The 24,485-nt window shown below is 48.6% G+C and overlaps 2 protein-coding genes across 24 annotated transcripts in view; one reads left to right on the top strand and one right to left on the bottom strand.

The window, feature by feature from the left end:
• Positions 1-535: 535 nt before the first annotated feature.
• STRA8 (stimulated by retinoic acid 8) lies at positions 536-17,394 on the top strand. Its single transcript, XM_074367018.1, has 8 exons — positions 536-794; positions 4,204-4,279; positions 4,921-5,005; positions 7,822-8,016; positions 8,791-9,067; positions 12,815-12,888; positions 14,574-14,685; positions 17,151-17,394. Exons 1-8 carry the CDS (start codon positions 546-548, stop codon positions 17,223-17,225), a joined length of 1,143 nt encoding a protein of 380 aa, XP_074223119.1. The 5' UTR covers positions 536-545; the 3' UTR covers positions 17,226-17,394.
• LOC105063055 (solute carrier family 23 member 2) overlaps positions 14,292-24,485 on the bottom strand; it is a 47,392-nt gene continuing 37,198 nt past the window's right edge. For 5 of the 23 annotated variants that reach the window (XM_074367002.1, XM_074367003.1, XM_074366992.1 and 2 more), the window contains 4 exons: positions 22,264-22,428; positions 21,765-21,873; positions 20,499-20,594; positions 19,240-19,855 (listed from right to left, as the gene is read on the bottom strand). In XM_074367002.1, coding sequence (XP_074223103.1) covers positions 19,561-19,855; positions 20,499-20,594; positions 21,765-21,873; positions 22,264-22,428 — 665 coding nt within the window. In that variant the 3' untranslated portion in view covers positions 19,240-19,560. Of the gene's footprint in view, positions 14,589-14,640; positions 14,877-18,790; positions 19,218-19,237; positions 19,856-20,498; positions 20,595-21,764; positions 21,874-22,263; positions 22,429-24,485 lie in introns of those variants that run through there. The other 18 variants (XM_074366998.1, XM_074366999.1, XM_074367004.1 and 15 more) reach the window with 14 other exon arrangements.

Here is a 24,485-nt window from a genome sequence, read left to right as displayed (position 1 = left end):
AGAGGGGTAACTTCTTAGTGGATAAAAGGCCTCAAAGGGTCGGACACATACCCATTCAGCTTCTAACAGACTGTAAAAAGTGAGACCTCAAAGTACAGCTTGCTCTCCTTGGCCACCACAGTCAGTTAACAAGTGTCTGGTGGGGGAGGGTATAGCTCAGTGCTTAGTATGCACAAGGTCCTGGGTTCAATGCTCAGTACCTCCATCAAAAATAAGTAAGTAAGTAAACCTAGTTATCTCCCCCTCCAAAAACAAAACAACAGATGGGTTATACTTAAATCAAAAAACAAAAACCAAAATGTGTCTGATGAGTACCTGCAAGGTTCTGGAAACTTCGTGGTGTAAAGCAGCAGTGCTCTTAAACTGTTAAGTCAAAAAGGAGCACCTTTTAGGAGTCAAGATTCAATAACAGATTTGTATCATCTGCTATTTAATGCGTATCTGTTATACGCATAATCAATTATACTCATTGGTCTGGGACCTTTTACTTGGAAGTCATATCCCCTCCCTTTCTTTCTACTTCAGTCTGTCTCACTTTTTCTTTAATGTTGCATCTTTATTATATAGGGCCAAAAAAAAATCATATTACATTGCAGCTTACAATGGCGACCTCTGAAGAAGGCAGCAACCCCGGCAGCAGAGCGACGCCTGGGCCCCTGGCACAGCCGCAGGAGCTCGAGCCGAGGGTGGCCCGCAGACGCCTGTCCCAGGCCCGCCACCGGGCCACCCTGGCAGGGCTCTTCAGCAACCTCAGGAAAACCGTTTACTCCCATTCTGATCTCACAGCCTCCAAGGTATGGGGGCCTGAAGGTGGGGAGGAAAAGTTCCCACACGTGGAGGGACCGGCCTGGAGCTCCCACCCCTGAGGCAACGGACACCTCATGGCTTTCTGTCTGCTGCTGCCTGTGGGTAAAGCATGAGAGCTGGGCCTTACCCACCAGCCGCAGACGAGCCTGGCGTCAGAGGGAAATGACGGACTCGAGAGGCCTAGAGAGCCAGCGATTCTTATGCCATCCCTCCACAGGCAGTGGTGAGCCTCCAGCAGTGTCCAGACCCTGCATCCCCACCCCAAGCACACACATGCATGCACACACGCCCCTGTGCACCCCTCAGTTGTCGTGCACCAACCAGGTCTTTCCTGAGGCAACAGGGCTCTCCAGGTAAGCATGTATTTTTTTCTGATCTTGATTTCACCTTTCTCCTTATATGGCTTTCTCATTGCTGATTAGTGCCTCTGGCAGAGCACAGGAAGTTTCAGGGGGTTAGGGTGGGGGTGGAAGGATGGAGTTGGTATCACTGGAGGGAGCATTTAGGTGTCCAACAGGGAAGGGGTCCCCAACAGCCTCGCATTCCCCCGCCCTACTCTTCTCACAGAAAGGGACCATTTGACAGGCGGAATGCCCTGCTTCCTGCTTCCCGAGCTGGCCCGGATTCTCGTTGAGGGCAGGCACACAGAAGAGCGCCTCAGTGGGCCAGAAGGCAGAGGCCTCTGTGGAAATTAGAGAAGGGCACCCTGAGCACCCTTATGAGGGGCTCCAAGTGGAGCCTCAATTGTTTTTAGCTGAAAGAATTGCAACAGAGGCCCCATCTGCTCATACAGAAGGCTAGGTGTGGGAGGTGTGGGGAGGGCTGCTCCTTTCTGCTGAGCCGGGCTCAGGGGCTCAGGACAAGGGGCTCACAAGGTGGGGCATGGGGAGGGAGATCCCACATCTGGGCCTCTCAGCAAAGAGCCTGCCAGCACAGCTCTGCTCCACATCACCTGGGGGAAGAGGTTATGCTGTGTGTTTCCAGGGGTGCATGGACACCCCAAAGTCCCCGCCATTGGCCAATGAGGAGGTGTGCACAGACCAGAAGCATGACTGAAGAAAGGACAAGTATCCAGGGCAGTAAGGAGGGGAAGTAAACCTAGAGGAAAACCCTTCGCACCCTCTAAAATTTGCTGAGAGCCGGGCTGTCAGCCGGCCTGGGTCCACGTGAGGCAGGCTGCTTGAGGAGCTTCAGGTAACACGCCTGTTAAACCGGGGCAGTGGTCACAGCTTCCCCAGGGGCCTGCTCTGGAGTCCGACAAGAGAACAGCATGAAAGATGCAGCATGGTCCTACATGGTTTAGAATGCTGGTACCACTTCCCAAGGTGTACCTCATTTGTTCCTCACAGTTCTATCCAAATCACCCTCATCCTACAGAGGAGGAACCCAAGGCTCCAGAAAATTAAACCATTTGCCTGGGACGCTCCAGCTAGGAAGCAGCCTGGAAATCAGATGTTCCCTGTTTTATCCCTCCTACTCCCTCCTGCTTGAGGGACAACCCTGAATTTTTCATTTGTGATGTCCATGAAGAACGGATTTGTTCTATGGGAGTAAGGTCTTACTAGCTTTCTGTCGCTACCCAAAGTACTACAAACCAGGTGGCTTAAAACAAGAGCAATGTCTCAGAGGCCTGGACTCTAGAAGTCCAAAGTCAAGGTGTCCGCAGGGCTGTGCTCCTTCTGATGGCTCTAGGGGAGAGGCCTTACTCACCTCTTCTAGCTTCTGGCACTTGCTGGCTGCCGTTGCTTATAGAAGACTCACTCCATATATGTCTTCACATCGCCTTCTTTCTGTGTGGGCCTGTCTGGGTCCAATCTCCCCTTTTTATAAGGACACCAGTCATACTGGATTGGGGCCCCCTAATGACCTCATTTTAACCTGACCACCTCTAGAAAGACCCTATTTCCAGATAAGGTCACACTCACAGGTTTGGGGGTTAGGACTTCAGCATATCTTTTTTAGGGGGACACAATTCCACCCAGAACAAAGATCCTAAGAAAATTAGCCTGCCAAACCATTCTAGAAAAAGAATTTCAGTAAATTGCACCTGACTTAACTGGCTCTGTTTTGGTCCCGTGTGACGCAGTAAGACTGCAAGGTGAGGGAGGGGTGGCCCTGCTGAGCGGATGCAGGTCACCTCCCTGGACCAGAAGGCTGGAAAGTCCTCACCTCACCCTAAGAACAAGTCTGAGGTTCGGTCAACCTGTCGGCTGGTGGACCCAACAGTGTAATCCTGAGCCCCGGGCCTGGGGGCAGCAGGTGACCCCTGCTCTAAAAGGCATGTACTGCGATCCTGTGGTCCACTGCGTTCTCACGCTGCTGTTCTTTGGGTCCACAGAGTGCTGTGCTGTTCTGCCCCCTCAAGTCTCCTTGTGCACCGGCCAGGCGGCGAGCCCCAAGCTACTTTGGGGTCCTCTCCCACCCGCCCCATCTCCCTCTGGCCTTTGTATGGTGGCTCAGGGAGTCAGTCCTGCTCTCAGAGTCTGCGCGCCCTCCGGCTCAGCCTGGCCACCTGGCCCCATCCACCCCTCCAGTAGGATCCGCCCCTCCTCCCCCTGCCCGGGTCCCCACAGCCCTCTGCGCCGCTCCCTGAGCTCTCGCTTGTGCCAAGAGTGGTGTTAAGTGTTATGAGCAGTTGTTTCCGTGGTCGTCCTTCCTGGTAGAACGTCAGCGGCCTGAAAGCAGGGCTGTCTTGTTTGCTCGGTCCCGGGGCTGAGCACACGGCTTTGCCCCCGTACAGGCCTGATGAGTGGGTGGGACTCTGCACAGGCATCGGGGCTCAGCATAATGAACAGTATCTAGCTTTTCTCATTTTTCAGTAATACTGCAGTTACCATTTTGACTTTGGTAATATTACATACAGCAGGGAAAGAAGGGAGGGAGGGAGAGGACACTGTGAGTCTACTCTTGTGGAACAGGACATTCAGGGTTCAAGTTGACAGAGCACTTGACAAGTTTTTAGATCAACTAGAGTACGTATTTAGCAAATAAAAAATATTAGAATTGTACACTTACTATTAGCCAGCCAGTTGCACACTGTGACAAGTGAGCAGAAGTTAATTTCGGTCTCTGCGCCGGCCTAGAGCTGCTATTCATCCAACCGCCTCCTTGGTCACTATCTGTCCCACCTTCAAGTAGCGTGCATAGTAGTTCGCAGCCCTGGCTGTTTGCTGAATGCTGCTTGTTTCCAAAAACTTCGGTATTTCTGTGAGAACCATTTCCAGAATACAAAGTAAACGTCATGCCTTCTGAGCATCAGAACAAATTTCCTACCCTTTCTATCGACAACGTGAAGGACTGTGACTTCGCACTCAGATTCGTGAAGGGGTCTGTGTCCACAAACCCATCTCTGCGGTGGGAGGCTAGCTTTTCAGCCCTGTCTGTCTCTGTCCTCAGTGGCAGGTTTTGAATAAGGCGAAGACTCACATTCAGGAACTGGAACAAACCTTGGATAATCTGTTGAAGCTGAAAGGTAAGAGCTCCTACTGTGCCTCCCCACTTACCTCCCAGGAAGCGTTGATTGGTTTTTCTACTGAAAACAGAGAGACTGGGCTAAGCCAAGTGAACATGTGTTTCTGGTGCCTCCTGTGTGCCAGGCACTGTGCTTGGTCCAGGGTGTGATGAGATCCAGGCCCCTGTCCTCGGGCAGCTGAGGGTCTGGCAGGACAGACAGAAGTCAGCACGCTGTGTGAGCACAAGGAGCTCCTTCCTAGGTGCTGCTGAAGGGTACCTGACCTCATCCTGAGAGGCCAGAGGAGTGGGCAGTACTTGTCCATCTCCAAAGCAAAGGGCAGAAGCTGTCTCCCTTCCCTGGCACTCAGTCTGGGAGACATGGCTGGGGATTTGGGTTTAATGAGCTCATGGAAGCTGAATTCTGAAAGGGATACTTCCCATGTCTTGACTGAGAAGGGCCAGTTCAAGAAGCTCTTCCCTTGGTTCCAGTGCTCTCCTCCCACGTCTAACTGGAGAGGTGATACTGGGCTCTGGACTCCCCTACACTGAACCTGGGCGGGCTCAGCAACCACCCAAGGTCCACTGAGGCCAAAAGGCAGGAGAGACCCGAGCAAGTCCCGACTTTATCCTGTGTGACTCTTGCCTTTAACTGCCCCCCAGAATCCTTCAGCCTGGAGGACGGGAATGCAAACAGCCTAGAAGCAGTCAAGGAAGAATATGCCAGCATGTACTCCAGAAATCCCGGGTAAGACCCCCCAGCACCAGGAGACCCGGCACCTGCTGACCACTCCTGCTCTGCTACAACTCGGCAGCCCCATTCCCCTCCAGAATGCAGTACAGAGTAAGAGGTGCCGCTCACCTACTTAGGACTGTCTTGTGCCAGACAGATTTCTTTTCTTATTTTAATAATGTGCGTTGGATTTTTTTCCCAATTATAAAAATAATCCTGCTTATTAAAGAGAATGTAAAAAAGACAGAAAAGCTCGAAAAAATAATAAAAATACATATTATCTCATCACTCAAAGAAAGTCAATGTTAATCTTAAAGACTATCCCAGTTTTCAAATTTTGCACATTATTTTATAGAGAAATGAAATCATAATGTTCACAGTGTATTATAGCTTTTAAGAAAACCTCAACTAATGGCTTTATTGAAGGATACGTATGAAAATAAGAAAAATCAAAATCTCTACCTATTTTTCTAGCTTCATAGGAACCTAAGAAAAGCCAAACTGGACTTCAGAGAGGAAATGAAATAACAGAACACCCAGGTGTCACAGATGCTGAAAGGGGAACTTGTTTATAATGTCACACTCAGACTCTTAAAGAGAGACTGGTTTCAGTAATGTCTTTCTCGTACTTTTATGATCTCATTTTGGACAATTAACTCACACATTGTGATGTGTACTTTGTAGATGCAGTGTTCACTGTGCTCTCAAAGGATGACACAAGCCCCGCCCCACAGCATCCTGCAGAGCCGCTTCAGAGGTTGTGTCCAGCACAGTGCATGTTCAGGTGGCCTCTGAGGAGGCACAGGAGTATGTGTATAAAGAATTTTACTCACTCTGCAAACTGCTTGCTCTCAGAACCTCCCAAGAGCCTGCCGAGGCAAAGCAATGCTACTTCCTCTCCTTTTGGGTGGGATAACTGATGACTTTTATTTTCTTCTCCCTGCTTTTCTGTATTTTCCAATTTTTTTTTAAAACAACGACTATGTATTATATCCTAAGGGAAATAATCAGAGGAGATGATAAATTATTAAATTAAATTCACATGGTAGACACTGTGAGGCTACAGAAAAGTATCAAGATCACCTATAATCACACTCCACACAGACACCTTCAAGCACCGTTTTGGTCATGGGGGACAGAGGCAAGTGGTGTGTGTGTGTGTGTGTGTGTGTGTGTGTGTGTGTGTGTGTGTGTGTGTGTGTGTGTGTGTGTGTGTGTGTGTGTGTGTGTGTGATGCTGAGTACATGGCAGGGTGTTTGTGGCCCAATTTTGACTAGCCCCCTCACTATCAGCCTGGGAGATGATCTCAGTGAGGTAGGTGTTAGCTACTTTTATTACATAAGCCATCTTTTCCTTGCTGATTTAACATACTAAAATCTTATTAATACTTTCATCACTTACCAAAATGGGAATAGCTAAATTTCTTTTAAAATCATTAACTAGGGAGGATTTTTTTCACTAGAATTTTTATAAACCTACAATAATTAAAACTGTGGTACCACCAGAGAAATAGATTAATTCCACTTTATAATTATTATACTTTAATTAATTAAGTTATGAGTGAGTTTAAGTGCCTTTGTTCAGGATCATTTGTATTTCCCTTCCTGGGAGCTTTTTTTTTTTTACCTATTCTTTGCCCATTTTCCTGTTGGGTTGGTGATCTTTTCCTTATTTAGTGGTAGAAACTCTTTATGTATGATGAGAATTTAACTCTTTAGTATATGGATTACAAACAATTGTATGTTGGTTGGTTATTTTACTAGTTTGGTTTTGATGATTCTGTTTTGTGTTTTGGCCATGCAAAAATGAAGTCTAATCTGTCTGTAATGGCACCTGATGTTGGGGGAATAGTCAGGAAGACTTCCTCCACTCTGAGATTTTAAAAAAGGAGACAGAGACAGAGATTGAGAACCCTCCTGTGATTTCTCCTGGAGCCCTCGTTTTTTAACTCAACTTGATACCCTGGGGATTTCACTATCCGTATGAAGAGATTCCTGGTACAAGTCCTGGTTTTCCAAATTGTGTTTCGTTGTTTCATTCTCTTAAAGCTGTATTCTAAAGAGCAGAATTTAAAACTCTGAAATAAATCTAACTTATTTCTTTTCTAGATTGAGTTTTGGGTTTAAACCTAAGTATTTAACCTAAGTATTTCATGGTCTTTAGTGCTATTATAAACAGTACTACTTTTTAAAATTTCAATTTCCAATTGTTCATTGCTAGTGTATAGAAACACTATTGGTATACTGGCCTTGTATTCTGCAACCTTGCTCTTATCTTAGTTCCGGTCACGTTTTTGCAGATTTTCTACGTAGGAGAAAAAAGTTTTATTTCTTCCTTTCCAATCTGTATATCTTTCATTTATTTTGTTCACCTTATTGGACTGGCTACAATCTCAAGCATGATTTTGAATACAATGGTAAGAGTAGACACATCCTTGTCTTGTTCCCTACCTGAGCAGAGAAAGTCTTTTACTGTTAAGTATGATGTTGGTTTTTTGTAGATTTCCTTTATCAGGTTGAGGAAGTTCCCTTCTATTCCTAGTTTCCTGCGAGTTTTTATCATGAATGGGTGTTGAATTTTGCCAAGTGCTTTCCTGCACATATTGAGATGATCATATGGTGTTTTTTTTCCTTTGTTGCTAATGGTGAGTTACACTGATTGATTTTCAAAGTTTAAACCAGCCATCGTACACTCCTAGGATAAACCTTACTTGGTCATGCTGTATTTTTCTGTATTTACATATAAGGGGGCTAAAACTGAGTTAAGAATTTCAGTGTTGATGGTCATGAGGGACATTATCTGTAATTGCCTTGTTTCTGTTTCCTCCCTAGCCTGCTGTCAAATGAACTTCATCAGGAAGACTTTGACACCTGGTGTCCAATCGAGGTAGTCGGGAAGAATGCTGAGGAGGAAGAGGAGGAGGAGGACAAAGAAGAGGAAGAAGAGGTGGAGGAAGTAGAGGAGAAAAAAGTGGAGCTCTTACACTCTCCTGTCACCTTGCTGCCAGACCTCATGGAATTTGAACGGTGTGAGGAACGGAGCTCCTGTGGGGAAGGGGAGAGGGGCTCCAGCTGGGGCCCACTGCAGACCAGGCCTCAAGTCAGGGAGCTCTAGGATTTCCACATAGGAGGGGCTTGGGGTTGGCAGAAGGCCTAGAGAAATAGTCTTGAAGCCCCCTTTGAATAGTACATACACTACGTTTACTAAGACTATTTCTTTGGGGTGACTCCGGGGGGCTGTTGGTGGGGATTACAGAGGCTAAAGTTCCTCCCCCACCCCCAGCCCAAGTCTACTTACTGGTCTTGGAGTAAGAAAGGCTCAGAGTGGGAATCTGGCTCAGACTCTCCGTCCTCACTGCTCCTCCATAGACTGGAGACCCTCAGCATCCAGGTGGACTTCTCGGAGGCGTTGGCCCAGGGGAGGCTCACTCCACAGCTTCCAAATTAAAGCGAGATCACATCCTACCTGCACGTTCATGGGCTCCGAATTTTAAGCGGAGAGAGAGCTGAGCCTGCCCCCGGCTCCCATGCTCTCTTCTGTCCCACAGAGAGCTCCGCAGGGCGCATCGGGAGGACTTGGGGAGAAACCCCGAAACACAAAGCTATGTCCTCCCTGGCTTCTGCTCTCCAAGGGTCAGGGCAGGAGGGACTAGTGAGGTTAAGCCCCTGGTCCCCCACGGCGCTGTGGCCAGGCCTGCGTGCTGTGCACCAGCCCAGCCGCGGGATCCCGAGGAGCCGGCCTGGGGAGGGACCTCCGGCCGCTGGCTTCAGGTCTGGGAGTTGCTGCCCTTCCTGTTACAGGTATCTCAACTTCTACAAACAGACGATGGACCTTCTGATCGGGAACGGGATCGTCTCCTCACAGGAGGTGACACTCCCCATCGTCTCTGCGGCCATCTCCCACCTGTGGCAGATCCTCTCTGAGGAGAGGAAGGCCGACCTCCTGCGGGCCTGGGCGCAGAAGCATGGCGGCGTCGCAGGGACCTGCCAGGAGCCAGCCTGTGCCGAGGGCAGCGTGAAGGACAGCGGAGTCGACAGCCAGGGGGCCAGCTGCTCGCTTGTCTCCACCCCGGAGGAGGTGAGGGGACCCGACGGGTGAGGTGGAGGGTGGGCAGCAACGCCTCCATCACTTTTGCCTGGAGACGCCAGGAAGCTGCCGCTGGTGTCACTTGGCAACTTGCAGGTGCCATTTGGAGTCTGGCGCACTCGGTCAGCTTCTGATTTTTCCAACAGAATATCCGCAACCACGGAACATTTATTTTTCTCCTGTTAGTGTCCCCTGCCTTTCCATGGGGATTTTAGAAGGCCTAGGAGGTTGTATCCATTAGGATTCTGAGTTGCTAGTTACTCTCTCATTGAACCGGAGTGTGTACTACGCACACCCGCGCTGGGCCCGAGGCCGGAGGGTGACGTCACGGTGGGCTCTGCCCTCCCCCGGGCTCTGCCGAGGTCTCACCGTTCTTCCCTCCCTTCTTCCCCTGCCCCACTGGCTAACTGTGGAATGGCAGCTGGTAGCAATTGCGCTGTCCTTTTGTCCTCCTCTACATCATGTAAAACAGAAAAAGACGCCCTGTGGCTCGCTTTTAAGGGGCAAGGAAGAACTTTTCCAGAAATTTCCACCATATCTCTTCTGTTCTCTCATTGGCCAGATTTGGATAGATTGACAGAACACTGAGCCAATGAATAGTCGAAATGGGATTCTCTTGGACCAATCAGACCCAACCCTTGAGAGCAGGTCAGTTCCCACCCCCATAGAGCATTGCTGCCACTCAGTGAAGAGACCGGAACCCATGGGCGGGGTAAGCCACACGTCTCCGCTTTTAAGAGTTCCAGCTGTAAGAATGGCTGTGGTTAGCCCAGTGGAGCGGCGGGTACCATTAGCCATTGTTCAGTGCTGAGCTCAAAGTGGGCCCCTTATCTGCCCTTCCAGAATTAAGACAGCCTCAGAAGGCTGCTGCTGCCACTTGGGGCTGCATCTGCCCTCCCTCCTCCAGGGAGAGGGGGCAGTTCTTTGTTCTATGCTCCTGACCACTGCTTTGTAGGACATTTAGCTTCCATGGCCTCTACCCCTGCTTTGTCCTGACTTTCCAAACACCCCTCAGCTGGTGCTCCTTTGAGGAGCTGTCTAGGGACTCTCTGGGGAGTCTCAAAGCCACAGAACCTCCAAGTGCGTCTGATGCTGGGGGGACGGCCCTGGATGCCCCATTCTCTGTGAGGTTTCCCAGCCACGAGGGCCTAGGCCTGGAGAACTGTGGTCACCTTGTCCAGTCCTTCTAGTTCACAGAGGAGGCCCAGTGGGGGGGGGGGGGGGGTACTTGTCCAGGACACCTAGTTCTTACTTCAAGGACTGCATCTCCTTCCTCACAGATTTTCTGCCCTTTCACCTATTTATGGGCCACCCCTCCCACCATGATCTTCCCTGATGCTTCTCGTGTGGGGTTTAGTTAAAGGCAGGTGCCTAGCTGGTACCCCAGGCCCACTGAATCCAAGTCCCCAAAGGGGTGGCTCAGAATCTTCATTTGTAACAAGCACCCCAGGTGACTGATGCTCAGGGGTGTTATTGGAGGGAACGCTCAGGGCATGAACTTGCTATTACACCAGACTTTGGCTTCTGATCTGATTTTCCAGTAATGTTGGGTCCATCATGAGAGGACATGAGTTCTCCTCCAAAATGGTCAAAGCAGGGCCAAATGACCAGCAGCAGACCTCAACCCAAGGCAAGCATCAGCCAGTCTAGACATCTTTGTAGCGCCCAAGTGCCTGGCCCTGGGGTCCCACAACAAAGAAGGTGAAAGAAAAACATGTAAATTGGGTGAAATTTCTATCAGACTGTAAACTGTACTTGTGGGCATGCATGTTTCAAGCACAAACCTTTGCTCAAGAAGAGCAGACCCAAAGAGAACAACCCAGAATCAAATGGCTTCAAACCCTGGAAGCGGCTTGCCTGGCCTTTTCCAGGAAGGCTAAGGGCTCATGTTCTTCTGGTGTGGAGGGAGGCTGCCAGCAGAGTCCCTCAGCCGTGCTGAGAACCGGGCTCTGCCCACAGCAAGACATCCCCAGGCTTGGGCCAACCCAGGGCTGGGTGACAAGGTGAGTAGGACAGAGGACAGTTATGCCCAGGATAGGGACAGAGCCACAGTTCCTCCTGTTGTGGTTTCAAAATCATTTGCAGGGAAATCTCTGTAGCTCCTGGTCCACCTGAGAGGTTCTTCTGCAGAACGACTGTGTTTGGGGCTAACCCTTGGGCTCGGGGACAGGTGGACAATGCTGAGAGGTGCGGGCATCAGTGTGCTGGGCGCTCTGGCAGGGCCTCGGAGCCTGGCTATTCCCCTCACAGGGGCTGGCTTGTGAGAGGAGTTTGCAGAGGTCAGGACAGTGTGTGGCTTGTTGGGGAGGAATTGATGTCCTGGGTTCCTGCTCAGTCCTGCCGGGAAGGAACACAGAGCCAATACATTTCTGGGCTGATGGACAATAGGAGCTCAAGCTTTTCAGTGGCTCCTTTCCAGATCCTCTTTGAGGTGACTAAAGGGCTCTCAGAAAAGAGGATACCATAAAATGTCCAGAAAAGGGAGCCAGCTACATGGCCAGAGTCCCAAGGGGACTCAGTTCAGGGGAAGTAAATTGTAAGGAGACATAAAGGGCAGACAGAAAGCCTCCAGGCAAAGAGCAGTGTGTCCCAGGTAAGGGGACAGGAGGCCCTGGGGAACCTGCCTGAACCTGCCAACCCAGAGCCAGAGAACTCCCTCTCCTCTCAGCGTGGCTGCCCATATAAAATGGGGTGCCAGGCAAAATAAAGCATACTTGGTTAGAATTTGCATATAAGAATGTCCTACGCAATACTTGGAACATTTGTATGCTAAAAAAAATATTCATTCTTTATCTAAAATTCAAATTTAACTCAGCATCCTATATTTTTATTTACCACAATCCTGTGTATATATCATGTTTTGGTGGAATATTTCATATTCTTCAACAAATTAAAGAAAAGCACTACTGAAAACTATCTAAACAGCAAGATTCCAAAACTGGAAATACATGCTATAATATGTCCAGGGAAATGACTGGAGGGCAACAGATCACTATGTCAACAACGGACATCGCTGGGTAGGATTGTTTCTCCGGGATTTTATCTGCTTCTGTTTTCCAGAATTTCCATGATGAACACGTATTTGTTTTATAAATCAGATAATATTCAATATTTGAGCCATTATTAGGTACCAGGTGCTTCTCATTTAATTTTTGCAGCATCCCTGTGGGTAGGCACTGCCGTGATTCCCCTTTATAGTGGAGCATTCAAGAAATTAAGTCACTTGTTGAGGTCACACAGCTCAGCGGCTGGCGGGGCTGGGAGCTGGCTGTCCTGCAGCCTAACTGCAGTGCCCCCCACCCCCACCCCATAGCCTCTATATTCAGCTGCCTTGGCATGAAACCGCTAGACTGCAGATCCTCAGCTCAAGCCGTCCCCAGCCCTCGGGAGGTGTGGATGAGCCCTTCCTGGTGTAAAGCGACGCTCAGCTCTGGCTGTGGCGTCTCACACCTCAGCTCCCGCCTTCTTTAGAAGGAGGCGGCCACAATTCCCAGTGCGTCCTTGTCCCTCAGCCACCTCTGGGGTTGGCAGTTTGTTCTGGGCGGGCAAGATCTTAACATTCAGCCCCTGGAAAGGTCACTAAGCAGAGACCCCTGGGCTTGGGCCCCAGCTTTATCACGCACCCCTCTGGGGAGAGGGGGTAGAGAGCCTTCCTCTGCGTCTCCCCGCCGGCAGCCCAGAGCTAGCGTCGCACTGTAGAGTTATTTCTGACACATGAAATTCTCTGCTTTCTCTCAGATCCTTTTTGAAGATGCCTTCGATGTGGCAAGTTTCCTGGACAAAAGTGAGGCTCCCAGTACATCTAGCCCCAGGTGAGGAAGGGGGTGTAAGACAGTGCATATGAATGTGTGTGTGCACTTGTACCCTTGCTGGGATGTGTAGGAGCCGCTCCCCGGCACCCCCCACAGGGGTGCCTAATTCAGTGGCAGTTCTTGGAGAACCACTTTTTTTCTGTGGTTCACAGTGGGCTGGTCCCAGGATTCTGCCATTGCCCCGGGGGTGATAGTGTCTGGGGCTTCTTCAGAGTAGAAAACTCTTCCATCCTGGCCCAGGGCTGGGACACACCAGGTTATCAACTCCAGGTTGTTTGTGCTGCACTGTTTCCCAGGGTGAGGTGGCCCTGGGCAGGTTTCAGCGGTCAGTCTGGTCCGAGGGGTGGGGGGTGGGGGGTGCTCTGGGGCACAGAGAGCCTGGGCCAACATAGAAACAGGTCCCATGCCCTGAGCTTGGGGAGTCTCTGAGCTGCATAAGAGGGGTGCTGATGGGAAGGACGCGGAAGGAGGAGGAGGGCTGACCCCCTGAAGTGAGAAGACACCAAACAGCATTTGGGGAGATTTTCAAACAAGAATCGGCTTGACTTGGTCTGTACCACAGGGATGTTTTCTCAGAAAGAACTAATTTAGGACTGAAATTCCCTGGCTACTTTGAAAAGCTGTGGTCTGACCGCCTGAAGGCATAGGCCCTTCAGATACCTGTGCTTGTGCCATGGCCAAGAGGAAGCCTGAACGTTTAGTTTATCTGCCTTGGAAGTGAGGACAACGTTCGTATCCTCGTGATCCCAAAGAACATCTCCATTCTCCCTGAGGCCGTGTGGCTACAGCCTGGAACCCTGGCCATCTGCAGACAGATCAGACGCATTTGCTCCTCCGCCCACCTGCTCCACCCCCCAACTCCTCCCCCAGCTCCCCACCCCCGCCCAGAAGACTGGCCCAGAATCTCAGAGCACTTTTCTGTGCCGACTCAGGCTCTTCCTGGCTGTGTGTGGAGTTTGATTTTGCTGAAACTGGCTGGAGACAGACATTCCTATTTCTGAGCTGGGCTGGGCTGTGAAGACAACTTTGTTGCAAAGTGACTAAAGTGTACTTGCCAGACAATTTTGGAACTTCTTACCCTGCTGATGGAACAGAAAACAACCTATTTAAAAAAAAATTTTTTTTTTCTACTTTCCCTAGAAAAGGCAGGGGTTGCTGCCAGGGGTTCCCACGCTGACTCCTTCCAGCAGGAAGTGAGGTCAAAGCACTGGCTGTCCCCGCCTGACTGGCGGCCCCAGTCGGAGGGCTCCTCCCCTTGTCCCAGGAAGCAGGGGGAAAGGAATCTGCAAAACAGCCTTCCCTCTGCGCCAGGAGAACCTCCTGACTGGAGGCGTCTCGGAGGACCGAACTTGATAGTGCTATGTGCTCCCTGGGCTGCCTGGGCAGCCACCCGTGGGAGGAGAGGTAATCTTGCTCCTTGTTCCACAGGTCACAGCTCAGAACAGTAAATTAGGGCACAAGGTCCAATCTCCTCGTAGTCTCGCCTCCCCAGCTGGTTCCAGACGTGACGTTGGACCTGGGCCAGTGCAGACTTTCCAGGGAGGGCTCTGTGCCATCCAAGGATTCAGCTGGGTGTTTCAGAGTGCTTGGTTCACACTGTAATCCAGGTATTTTAGGGGGTACAAGCAGAGGTAAACGATTAGGATTCTAAATATTTGCTCGTTCTCCTTCTTTTCTGTTGTCAGTTCCGTGCTGGCCGCCTACAACCCAGAAAATCCAGAGGAGAAGTTTCAGCTCTACATGCAGATCATCGAATTTTTTAAAGGCCTTTGCTGTGTTAACACTCAGTTCAAACAGGTAGGACGGAGCAGAGTGCAATGAGGCCTCTGCTCACCTGCCTCGGATAGCAGAAAGTGCTTTCGAGGGATCCCCAGCCGCAGGTCATCGTGCTCACAGCACAGGCGACATTCTTTCATTCTCTCTCGCCTTAGCCATGGCTGGTTGACTTCAGCCTAATGCACCCTGTGGAGTGGAGGATGTCCGGGGAACTAAAGGAACAGACAGAGGGATGCTCTTCAGGGCAGACCTGAGCCTGGGAGCCCCTTGATACAGGGACCAGACCTCAGGGGCCTGTCCCTTCGCAGGCATTCCTAAATGTTGTGTGACCCCTTGATAACTTTCTAAGAGGCTGAATGCTCCATCATCTTCTGAAACCCCGGGGTGATATTTGCTGTCAGCTTTTGTAGGATATTAATTTCTGCTTCCAAAAAGCTGACTGTGCAGCTCATGGTGACATGCATTGTGGGGTCTTGGTTAGAAGGTTCATTCCTGGAAGCTTTCGTGGGGGAAGGGGTCAGGCCTGAGCCACGGAGAGGACAGGCCCTTTCAGATTTACAGCCATGGATTTTCTCACTAATATAGCAAAAATATAACTTTGTTTAAAAAGGTAAGTGATAGTAATGAAAATGTCTAAAAATAATTAGGACAGCTTTTCGATGTGACCCTCTTCCCACTAATCCTTCATCTCCCTCTGCCGAGACCTCTTTGAATCTCCACTTGGGAGCCAAGGGCCGTCCCTGCGGTTTGCTTTCTGCCTCCAGCCAACCCTCAGCCGCCGTCCCTGACCACTGTGTCCCTTTCTCTCGACACAGTGAAGTCAGATCACTTTACCAACGCCTTGAGTGTGGATCAATGAGGCAGCCCGTTTTTCCCCACTTCCTTTGTCTACACACAGCAAGAAGGAAAGAGCAGGCAGGACTGGAGGGCCCATGTAAAGCAGAGGTCTTGAGCTTGAATCACCTTGGGAGCGTGCTGGAAACGTAGATTCCTGATGCCCCCACACCCCTGATTCCCATTCAGTGTTGCGAGACGTGGCCCCGGGGAACCTGTATTTTGAATAAGTCATCCAAGGGTGTCCTGGTGCAGGAGGCCTCAGGCTTTGGAAGACGGTGGTGTTAAGACAGAACCTGCATTCTCATCTCCATCCGTCTCCCTGACAGTTTCATGGGAGGTGGCTGGATGAAACTTAATTAGTACCTGTATTGGTTTCCTAGGACTGATGTAACAAATTACCACAAATGTTGTGGCTCAAAACAACAAAAATTTATTCTGTCATAGTTCTGGGGGCCAGAAGGCCAGATTAAGGTGTTGGCAGGGCCATGTTCTGTCTGAAAGCTCCAGGGAGGAATTCTTCCTCGACTTTTCCTGGCTGCTGGTGGCTCCCAGCTGTTCTCGGTGCCCCTTGACTTGTACCTGCACCACTGTGGTCACTGCCTCTGTGACCTCTGTTCACATGGCCTTCTTCTGTGTGTCTCTGTCCCTCTCATCTTATAAAGACAGGCATCATTTGGATTGAGGGCGCACCCTAGGGACCAGGTCCCATATTCACAAGATGGATGACTGGGGTTAGGGGTGCTTCCCAGGGCCCAAGGGCATCAACCCCTGACCAGCAGGGCTAACAAATTACAGGAGTGATTTCCACTGCAGTGAGGAGAGGCAGGAAATGCAAACCCAGGAATGTACTTTTAGAAGAAGAGGTAATGGGGAGTCAGAGAGGTCGGCTGGGGTCATCATTAAGGGAATGAGAAACCCTTGCTAAATGAACAATGTGCTGTTTCTTTAAAAAATTATCTCCTAATAGCTAACTCTTGAACATGGTTTAAAATTCAGAAGTTACCAGAAGATATGCAAAGAAAATGTAGTCTCCCTCCTGCCAGGGTCCCTTGGTTACTCCCCCCCTCGCCCCAAAGCAGTTACCACGACCAGTTTCTGGTACAGCCATCCATCCGAAGATATACTCCAGATATTTCTATAATCTTTCAAACACAAACAGTCGCCTACTATACACATTGCTCTGTATCTTGCCCTTTTTAAATAGTATATCCCACAGAGAGAGAGCAATCTCGTTCCTTTTTTTGGGAAAGAGCTGCATGGTATTCCATTGGTGGGTGCATCATGGTGTAATTCACCACCCTCTGCTGATGGTCATTTGGATAAAGCTTTGAGATTGCCCCTGCCTCTCTTAAGGGATCCCAGAAATCCCCAGGACAGGGAAGAAGCCAGTTCTGCTGTATCCAGGAGAAGCCTTTCTGGAGATTTTAGAGTATGGAGTGAAGTGAAATGGGAAAATGGATGCCCCCCTCCCTTGCCCCTGCCCACTGCTCTTACTTCCTGGCCAGAAGCTGGAGAAGAAGATACAGCTGCAGAGATGTAGGAGGACAGACTAAGGGAGGGGGCCCAACTGAGATGATGGGGCCTTTCCTCTGCCTGAGGCCTGGAGCTCCTAAGTAAAAACTGAATCCTCTTCCACGTGTGTTTTGCAGGAGCCAGATCTTCCCGTTGATGATGATTTGATCATGCTGAGGTGCATGGAGACGTTTGACGATGAAGATCTGTGATGTGGAAGGGTCTGGGGGCAGGGAGTGAAGGAGAGTGGGCAGTCTCCAGGTTTGAATGCTGCAGCCAAGGCTGCACCTGCCTCAGCCTGGCAGGACGTTTTGGAGTTTGCTGTCCCGAAAGCATTTTGATGGTTGTAGTTTCTGATTTGTTATAAAATATTTAAGAGTAGTGAGGCCCAGTGTTGGTCTTTCAGGGTTGTTTGGTGTGAGGTGCTGGCTTGCTGCGGGCACACACCTGCTCCCACTGTGCTCCTGTTCAGGGGGTATCAGGTGCACCTGAGGCCCAGGCTGTGGGCCTTTCAAGAAAAGCACAGGCAGGATCTGTCCCTGGAGGTTCCAAGATACTGGGCACTTTCAGCACACCCTGGGTTCAGGGCCCTGTTTTGATGGATCCCAGTGCTACAGGACATCAAGGTAGAATCAGCTACATCTGCTGCTTCTGGTGATAAAGACTCCTGAATGGAGTCCAAGCCAGGGTTCCACACTGTTCTGAGTGCTTTCTGGTGATGCCAAATGTCCCTGGGCATGTGTATTACACTGGGGGTAAGGGTTAATTTTATGTGTCAACTTGGATAGGCCATGGTACCCAGATATTTGGTCAAACATTATTCTAGATGTTTCTGTGAAGGTATTTTTTTAGATGAGATTAATATTCAAATCAGTAGACTTTGAGTAAAGCAGATTATCTTCCACGATGTGGGTGGGCCTCATCCAATCAGTTGAAGGACTGAAGAGGCCGAAAGATTGATCTCTCCCAGGAAGAGGGAATTGTGCCAGTGACTGCTTTCAGGCTTTGGCCGCAACTCTTCCCTGCAGACTTTGGACTTGCCAGCCTCCACAATCACATAGCCCATTTGTTAAATCTCACTCTCTCTCTGTGTCTTAATCTCTCTCCTCCCATACATATGTGTGTGTTTGTACATGTATATATATATATAAAATCTGTAGACATGTTTGCATGTGTAGGTATATGTATGTATACACACACACACATCTAGAAAATCCTGACTAACCCACTGAGTATGCAGAGAGAACAGGTTCACCTGGCTCTTTACAGTTTTTTATAAATCATAACAGCAGCAGCTCCCCTCCACCGAAGGCCTCTCAAATGCTTTGACTGTTTCATCTTCCCATGAGAACCCAACACGCAAACGCAGTTCTGTCTGACTCCACAACTCCAGCTCTCGCCACCTCACTGCATCCTCCTGTGATGCATGAGCTGACCCTAAGGTGTGGCACTGGGAATATGCAGAGATTGTGGCTTTCCTGGCCCTTCAGTGTTTACAAAGGGCAGGGGCTTGGAGGGGCCAGCAAGGCCTCCTGCCTCTTTGAGGAGGAAGAGAACTGTTCCTGTCACCTTTCAGCAAATAGCCCTGTCTCCATCCCCTCTAAGGGGCCTCTTCCTCGCAATGCACCAAAATACTTCCAAGAGCACATGGACTAAGAGGGTTTCTGTGTGGACATCGGGCTGCACTGGTTTACACTGCGGACGGGAGGGCTGGAGCAGTTACACCTAAGGATACAGCTTGAGGCCAGACCTCGATGACCAAGTGACCAGATCCAAATACGCTTGTCATGGTCTTAATTTAATACTAATACTTATTCATCTGCCACCATGGGTGGGGTGGAGCGGTGCTTGAGAGGGCGGGGTGCCCACCCGTACGTGAGCGGGGAGATCAGCGCATTCGGTGGGGCGGTGGAGAGGGCTTTGGGACGTGCAGAAGCGGAGGTCTCACATCCTGGTCTCTGTGGCCCCCTTTGGCCGCTCTCCTGAGGAGTCCTGGGAGCAGAGTGTGAGCTGGCTCACTCCCACCTCACCTTTCCCACCATGTTCCAGCCTGGGCCAAAAGGGGAGGCCCCGGGTGCAGGAGGACGTGCAGAACTTGGTGCCAATCCCACAGGGGAGGCTGTAGACCTCCAAGGCCTTAGTCGTCTCCTCAGACTCCTCCTGGATTTGATTCCATGTCAGGAGGCCTCTCTCCTCCAGACTTCCTAATAGGAGACAGTGAACAGTCAAGAGTGGGCCCCGAGGAAGGCGGACTTGGCTGGAGGGAGCCTCTGGCGCCCCCTGCGGGCACTCACGAGGTCTCTTCTCAGCACCCTGTACCTGCCAGCAGCAACTCCTCCTCCTCGTCCTCTTTCTCCTCCTCCTCATCTTTTTCCTCCTCCTCCTCTTCCTCCTCCTCCAATCCCATCTCAAGAAATCAGCTCAACTCAGCTCATTGTCAGGCGTCCCCTGAGCTCACAGGTACGATCTTCTATGAACCACTGTTCTATCCTCATCTTCAGGGGCAGGCCTTTCTATGTTTCAGTGTTTCTGGAATGCAGGTGCATTTTACATTTGGTGGTGAGAAGCAATGTGGAAAATGAATACCACGAAGCATGTGCTGTCACAGACCAAGAAGGGAGCACCGAAAGCCATCAGTGAGGGCAGATCCGTGCTCTTCGCCTGAAACGTCCTCAGTGCTTGTGGACCCGGTTGGCTCGTCCTCACACTTATTATCTTGCACTGTAATGTTCTGTTTTCATGTCTTTCTTCCCTACTAGCCTGTGAATTTCTGGAAGGCAGGGGGCACGTCTTGCTGCTCTTTGTATCCTCAGCATAGAGCACCTGGAACACAGCACTCTTGCTGTGGTTTTTATTAGAATATAAATGAATGAAATCATGCATTCTCTCCCTCACCAACTAGACTGCAGCTCTAAGAGAGCTGGGGCTGTGTCTTTTGCTTTTTTCATCTGGTGTATTGCTCACCTTAAGGCCTTTTCATGAGCTGAATTGTAACCGCCCCCCCCAACCCTCCCCCACCATCAGGATGTACTTGAAGACACAGTCTTCAAAGAGGAGATTAAGTAAAAGATGAGGTCTTTATGGTGGGCTCTAATTTAATTTGATCTGTGTCTTTATAAGAAGAAGAGATTGGGATACACAGAGAGACACCAGAGACGCATGCACAGGAAGGAAAAGCCATCAACCTGCAAGCCAAGGAGAGAGGCCCCAGGAGAAACGAACCCTGCAAAACCTTGGTCTTGGCCTTTCAGTCTCCAAAACTGTGAGAGAATACATTCCTATTGTTTAAGCCCCCCATTCTGTGATATTTGGGGATGGCAGCCCTAGATAGGACATGCCCACACACCCCACCCAGATTCAGGGCCCATCCAGGGTATGCTGTGGCCAGCCTCACATGGGAATGGGGGCCAGAGAAGCAATGTGGGTGGTCCAAATGCTGACCATCTACCCAAACTGCTAGCTTACACGGCAAAAGTGAGCCCTACCAGGGATGGTGTTGTCCAGTAGAAAGCCCAGAAGTCCACCAACAAACATGCCCGTGGTCAGCAGCACCTGGATGACCTGGTCCAGTTGGAGAATTCCTAGAGGGGAGACAAAAACGATAGGGATTAAAAAATGGGCAGAGGGTCTGAACAGAGATTTTTTTTTCAAAGATACACAGATGGCTAACAGGTACTTGAAAAGGTGTTCAACATAACTAATCATCAGGAAAACGCAAATCAAAACCACAATGAGATATCACCTCACATCTGTTAGAAGGGCTTTTACCAAAACAGACAAGAACTAAGAAGTACTGGTGAGGATGTGGAGAAAAGGGAACACTTATGCACTGTTGGTGGGAGTGTAAATTAATGCAGTCATATGGAAAACAGTGTGGAGGTTCCTCAAAAAATTAAAAATAGACCTACCATATGACCCAGCAATTCCACTGCTGGGTATTTGTCCAAAGCAAATGAAAACACTAACTCAAAAAGACATATGCAAAGCCACACTTACTGCAGCGTTATTTACAATAGCCAAGATGTGGGAACAACCTAAGTGCCCATCAGTGGATGAATAATTGAAGAAAATGTGGTATATAATTACAATGGATATTATTCAGCCATAAAAAAGAATGAAATCTGGCCATTTACGACAGTATGGATGTACCCTGAGGGCATTATGCTGAGTGAAGTAGGTCAGACAGAGAAAGACAAATACTGTATGAGCTCACTTATATGTAGAATCTTTCAAAAAAAAAAAAACTCATAGAAAAAGAGATCAAATTTGTGGTTGCCAAGCAGGGAGAAGAGGGAGGAAGAATTGGAGCAAGGTGGTCAAAAGGTACACACTTCCAGTTATAAGATAAATACAAGGATGTAGCATACAACATGACTACTAATGTTAATGCTGCTGCATGATAGACGGGAAAGTTATTAAGAGAGTAAATCTTAAGAGTTCTCATTACAAGCAGAAAAAAGTCCCCCCCCCTCAATTTCCTTCTATTGTTTCTATATGGGATGATACATGGGTGTTGATTAACCTTATTATGGTGATCATTTCACAGTATGTGTAAGTCAGCCTTCATGCTGTACACTGAAACTCATTCAGTGATGAATGTCAATTATATCTCAATAAAACTGGAAATAAGTAAGTACAGCGTGGTGGCAGAGTCAATTGTGTTTTTTTTTAAGTGACAGACATTCCCAGAGACCAAGGACCCCACCAGCTCTGCCCCTGGGGTGTTCACAGTCTAGAGGATAGAGAGTCACCTGTGTGGACCTTCTCTGGGTTCTTGTTCACCCAGCTGGGAACGGCGAGCCCACAGTAGATGGAGAAGCCAAAGACAAAGAGGTTTCTGGATGAGTTCATGTCCACGTACTGCAGGAGAGAGGCCCCCATGGCAGGCCCAGAGCCATCAGCACCTGTGCTGCTCATCAATCAAACACCCCGCCAAAGCCCCCTCCCCTCCCTCCGACCTGGAGGTTGGAAGGGGAAACTGGACTCAGAGGGCATAAGCTTTGACCCAAGTCTCAACTCCCACTTGACCCTGGAAGGGGAGTGGTTTGGATAATCCAATTAGAACTGATGCAATTTTGTTTTTTAGAAGTTTGGATGCTTCTGGCTATTTCCTTCTTCAATTTGGAGCCAGTTTCTGGGACCTAGGAGTCCCTTCCATTCCTCCCTTGCCCCCACTTTGTTCTGTTCATCTACATCCCCGTGGGCTTCTTTCAAGAGATGCAATATTTTTCTAAGGGTGCCTTGCCTCACCTGAAGATTGGAGATCCCCACGGCAGTGATGACCCCAAACATCACCAGGAACATGCCTCCGATCACGGGGGTTGGGATGGTGGCAAATGCAGCCCCGATCTTCCCAAATATGCCCATCAGGAGCAGCACACAGCCCGCGGCAACAATCACCATCCTGCTCCCCACCTGCAGCCCTCAGGGAGATGGGGTGGGCGAGGAACTCAGTACCAGCCGGGCCACACGCCCAGAGGCCTCTGCCTTGCTCCTGGTGCACCACGAACAACAACACTCCAGGAGACTTGCAGGAGCAGGACTGCCTGATCTGGAAATGGCCCCTCTCCCCTCCCACATGGGGTTGGGAAAGGATGAGGGTGTGACCTTGGGTTCCAGCTTCTGCCCTCACCATTCCTCTCTGCTGCTCTCATACCTGTCTTCAAGTCCTGACTCAAATCCTCCTTCTTTAAGGAGCCTTTACAGTGAGACAAGAAATCTCTCTTGGGATGGAGTGGCCAATGGTTAAGTATCAGGTTTGAGAGCCAATCCCAACTCTGCCTCTAACTAGCTGTGTGGCTTTAGGCACATTACCTAATCTTTCCAAATGTCATCCCCCAAATTTACCAAGTGGGATTGATAATACTTATTTCACAAGCTCATTTTAGGAGGCCAGCATTATCCTAATACCAAAGCCAGATAAGGACACTACAAGAAAAGAAAGTACAGTTGACCCTTGAACAATGTAAATTTGGACTGTGTGGATTCATTTATATTTTTGCATACTTTTTAGTAGTAAATACTACAGTACTTACTTAATACTACAGTGCTTAATCCATGGTTGGTTGAATCTGTGGATGTGGAACCACAGGTATGAAGGAACCATGGATATGGAAGAACCATGTATTCAGTGAGCCAACTATAAGTTGTACACTGGTTTTCAACTGCACAGCGGGTTGGTGTCCCTAACCCCCTCACCCTACCCCTATGTTTTTCAAGGGTCAACTGTACAGACCAATATTCCTGACAAATACAGGTGCAAGAAATAGAAAACCAAATTTAATAGCACATTAAAAGAATCATACACCATGATCAAGTGGGACTTATCCCCATAATGCAAGAATGTCTCAACATAGCAAATCAATAAATATGATACACCACATTAATAGGGTGAAAAATAAAAACATATGATCATCTCAATAGGTGCAGAAAAAGCACTGGACAAAATACAGCATCCTTTCATGGTAAAAACGTTCAACAAATTAAGTATAGAAGGAATGTACATCAACACAATAAAGGCCATGTGCAAAAAGCCTACAGCTAACATCTAAAATCAGAAACAAGACAAAGGTGCCCATTCTCACCACTTCTATTCATCATATGACTGAAAGTCATAGTCACAGCAATCAGGTAAGACAGAGAAATAAAAGGCATCCAAATCAAAAAGGAAAAAGTAAAATTTATCTTTATTTGCAATATGATCTTATTTATAGAAAATCCTAAAGACTCCATCAAGAAATTGTTAGGATTAATCAATGAATTCAGTGAGGTTGCAGGATACAAAATCAACATACAGAAATCAGTTGCAGTTTTCTCTACACTAACAATAAAACTTTTGAAAAAGAAATAAATTCCACTAAGAATAGCATCAAAACAATAAAATGCTTAAGAATGAATTTAACCAAGGAGGTGAAATAAGACTTTGATGAAAGAAACTGAAGACAAATAAATGGAAAGATATCCCATGTTCAAGATCAGAAGAATTAATATTGTTAAAATATCCATACTACCCAAAGCCATCTGTAGATTCAGTACAATCCCTATCAAAATTCCAATGGCATTTTTCACAGAAACAGAAAAAAAAATCCTAAAATTCATAAATAACCACAATAGAGCCCCATAAAGCCAAAGCAATCTGGAAAAAAAATAAAGCTGGAGATATCACACTTCCTGATTTCAAACTTTACTACAAAGCTACGGTAAGCAAAACAGTATGGTACTGACATAAAAATAGACACATAGACCAATGAACAGAATTGAAAGCCCACAAATAAACCCATGCATTATGGTCAACTAATATCTGACAAAGGAACCATGAAAACTCTATGGGGAAAGGGTAGTCTCTTCAATAAATAGTGTTGGGAAAACTAGATAATCACATGCAAAAAATGAAATTAAACCACTACCTTAATACCACTTACAAAATGTAACTTTAAATGGATTAAATACTTAAATGTAAGGCCTGAAACCAT

This window comes from Camelus bactrianus, chromosome 7, assembly GCF_048773025.1.
Source record: "Camelus bactrianus isolate YW-2024 breed Bactrian camel chromosome 7, ASM4877302v1, whole genome shotgun sequence".
Classification (NCBI taxonomy): domain Eukaryota; kingdom Metazoa; phylum Chordata; class Mammalia; order Artiodactyla; family Camelidae; genus Camelus; species Camelus bactrianus.
Note: the sequence above shows the minus strand (reverse complement) of the source record. Positions and strands in the feature narration are given on the sequence as shown.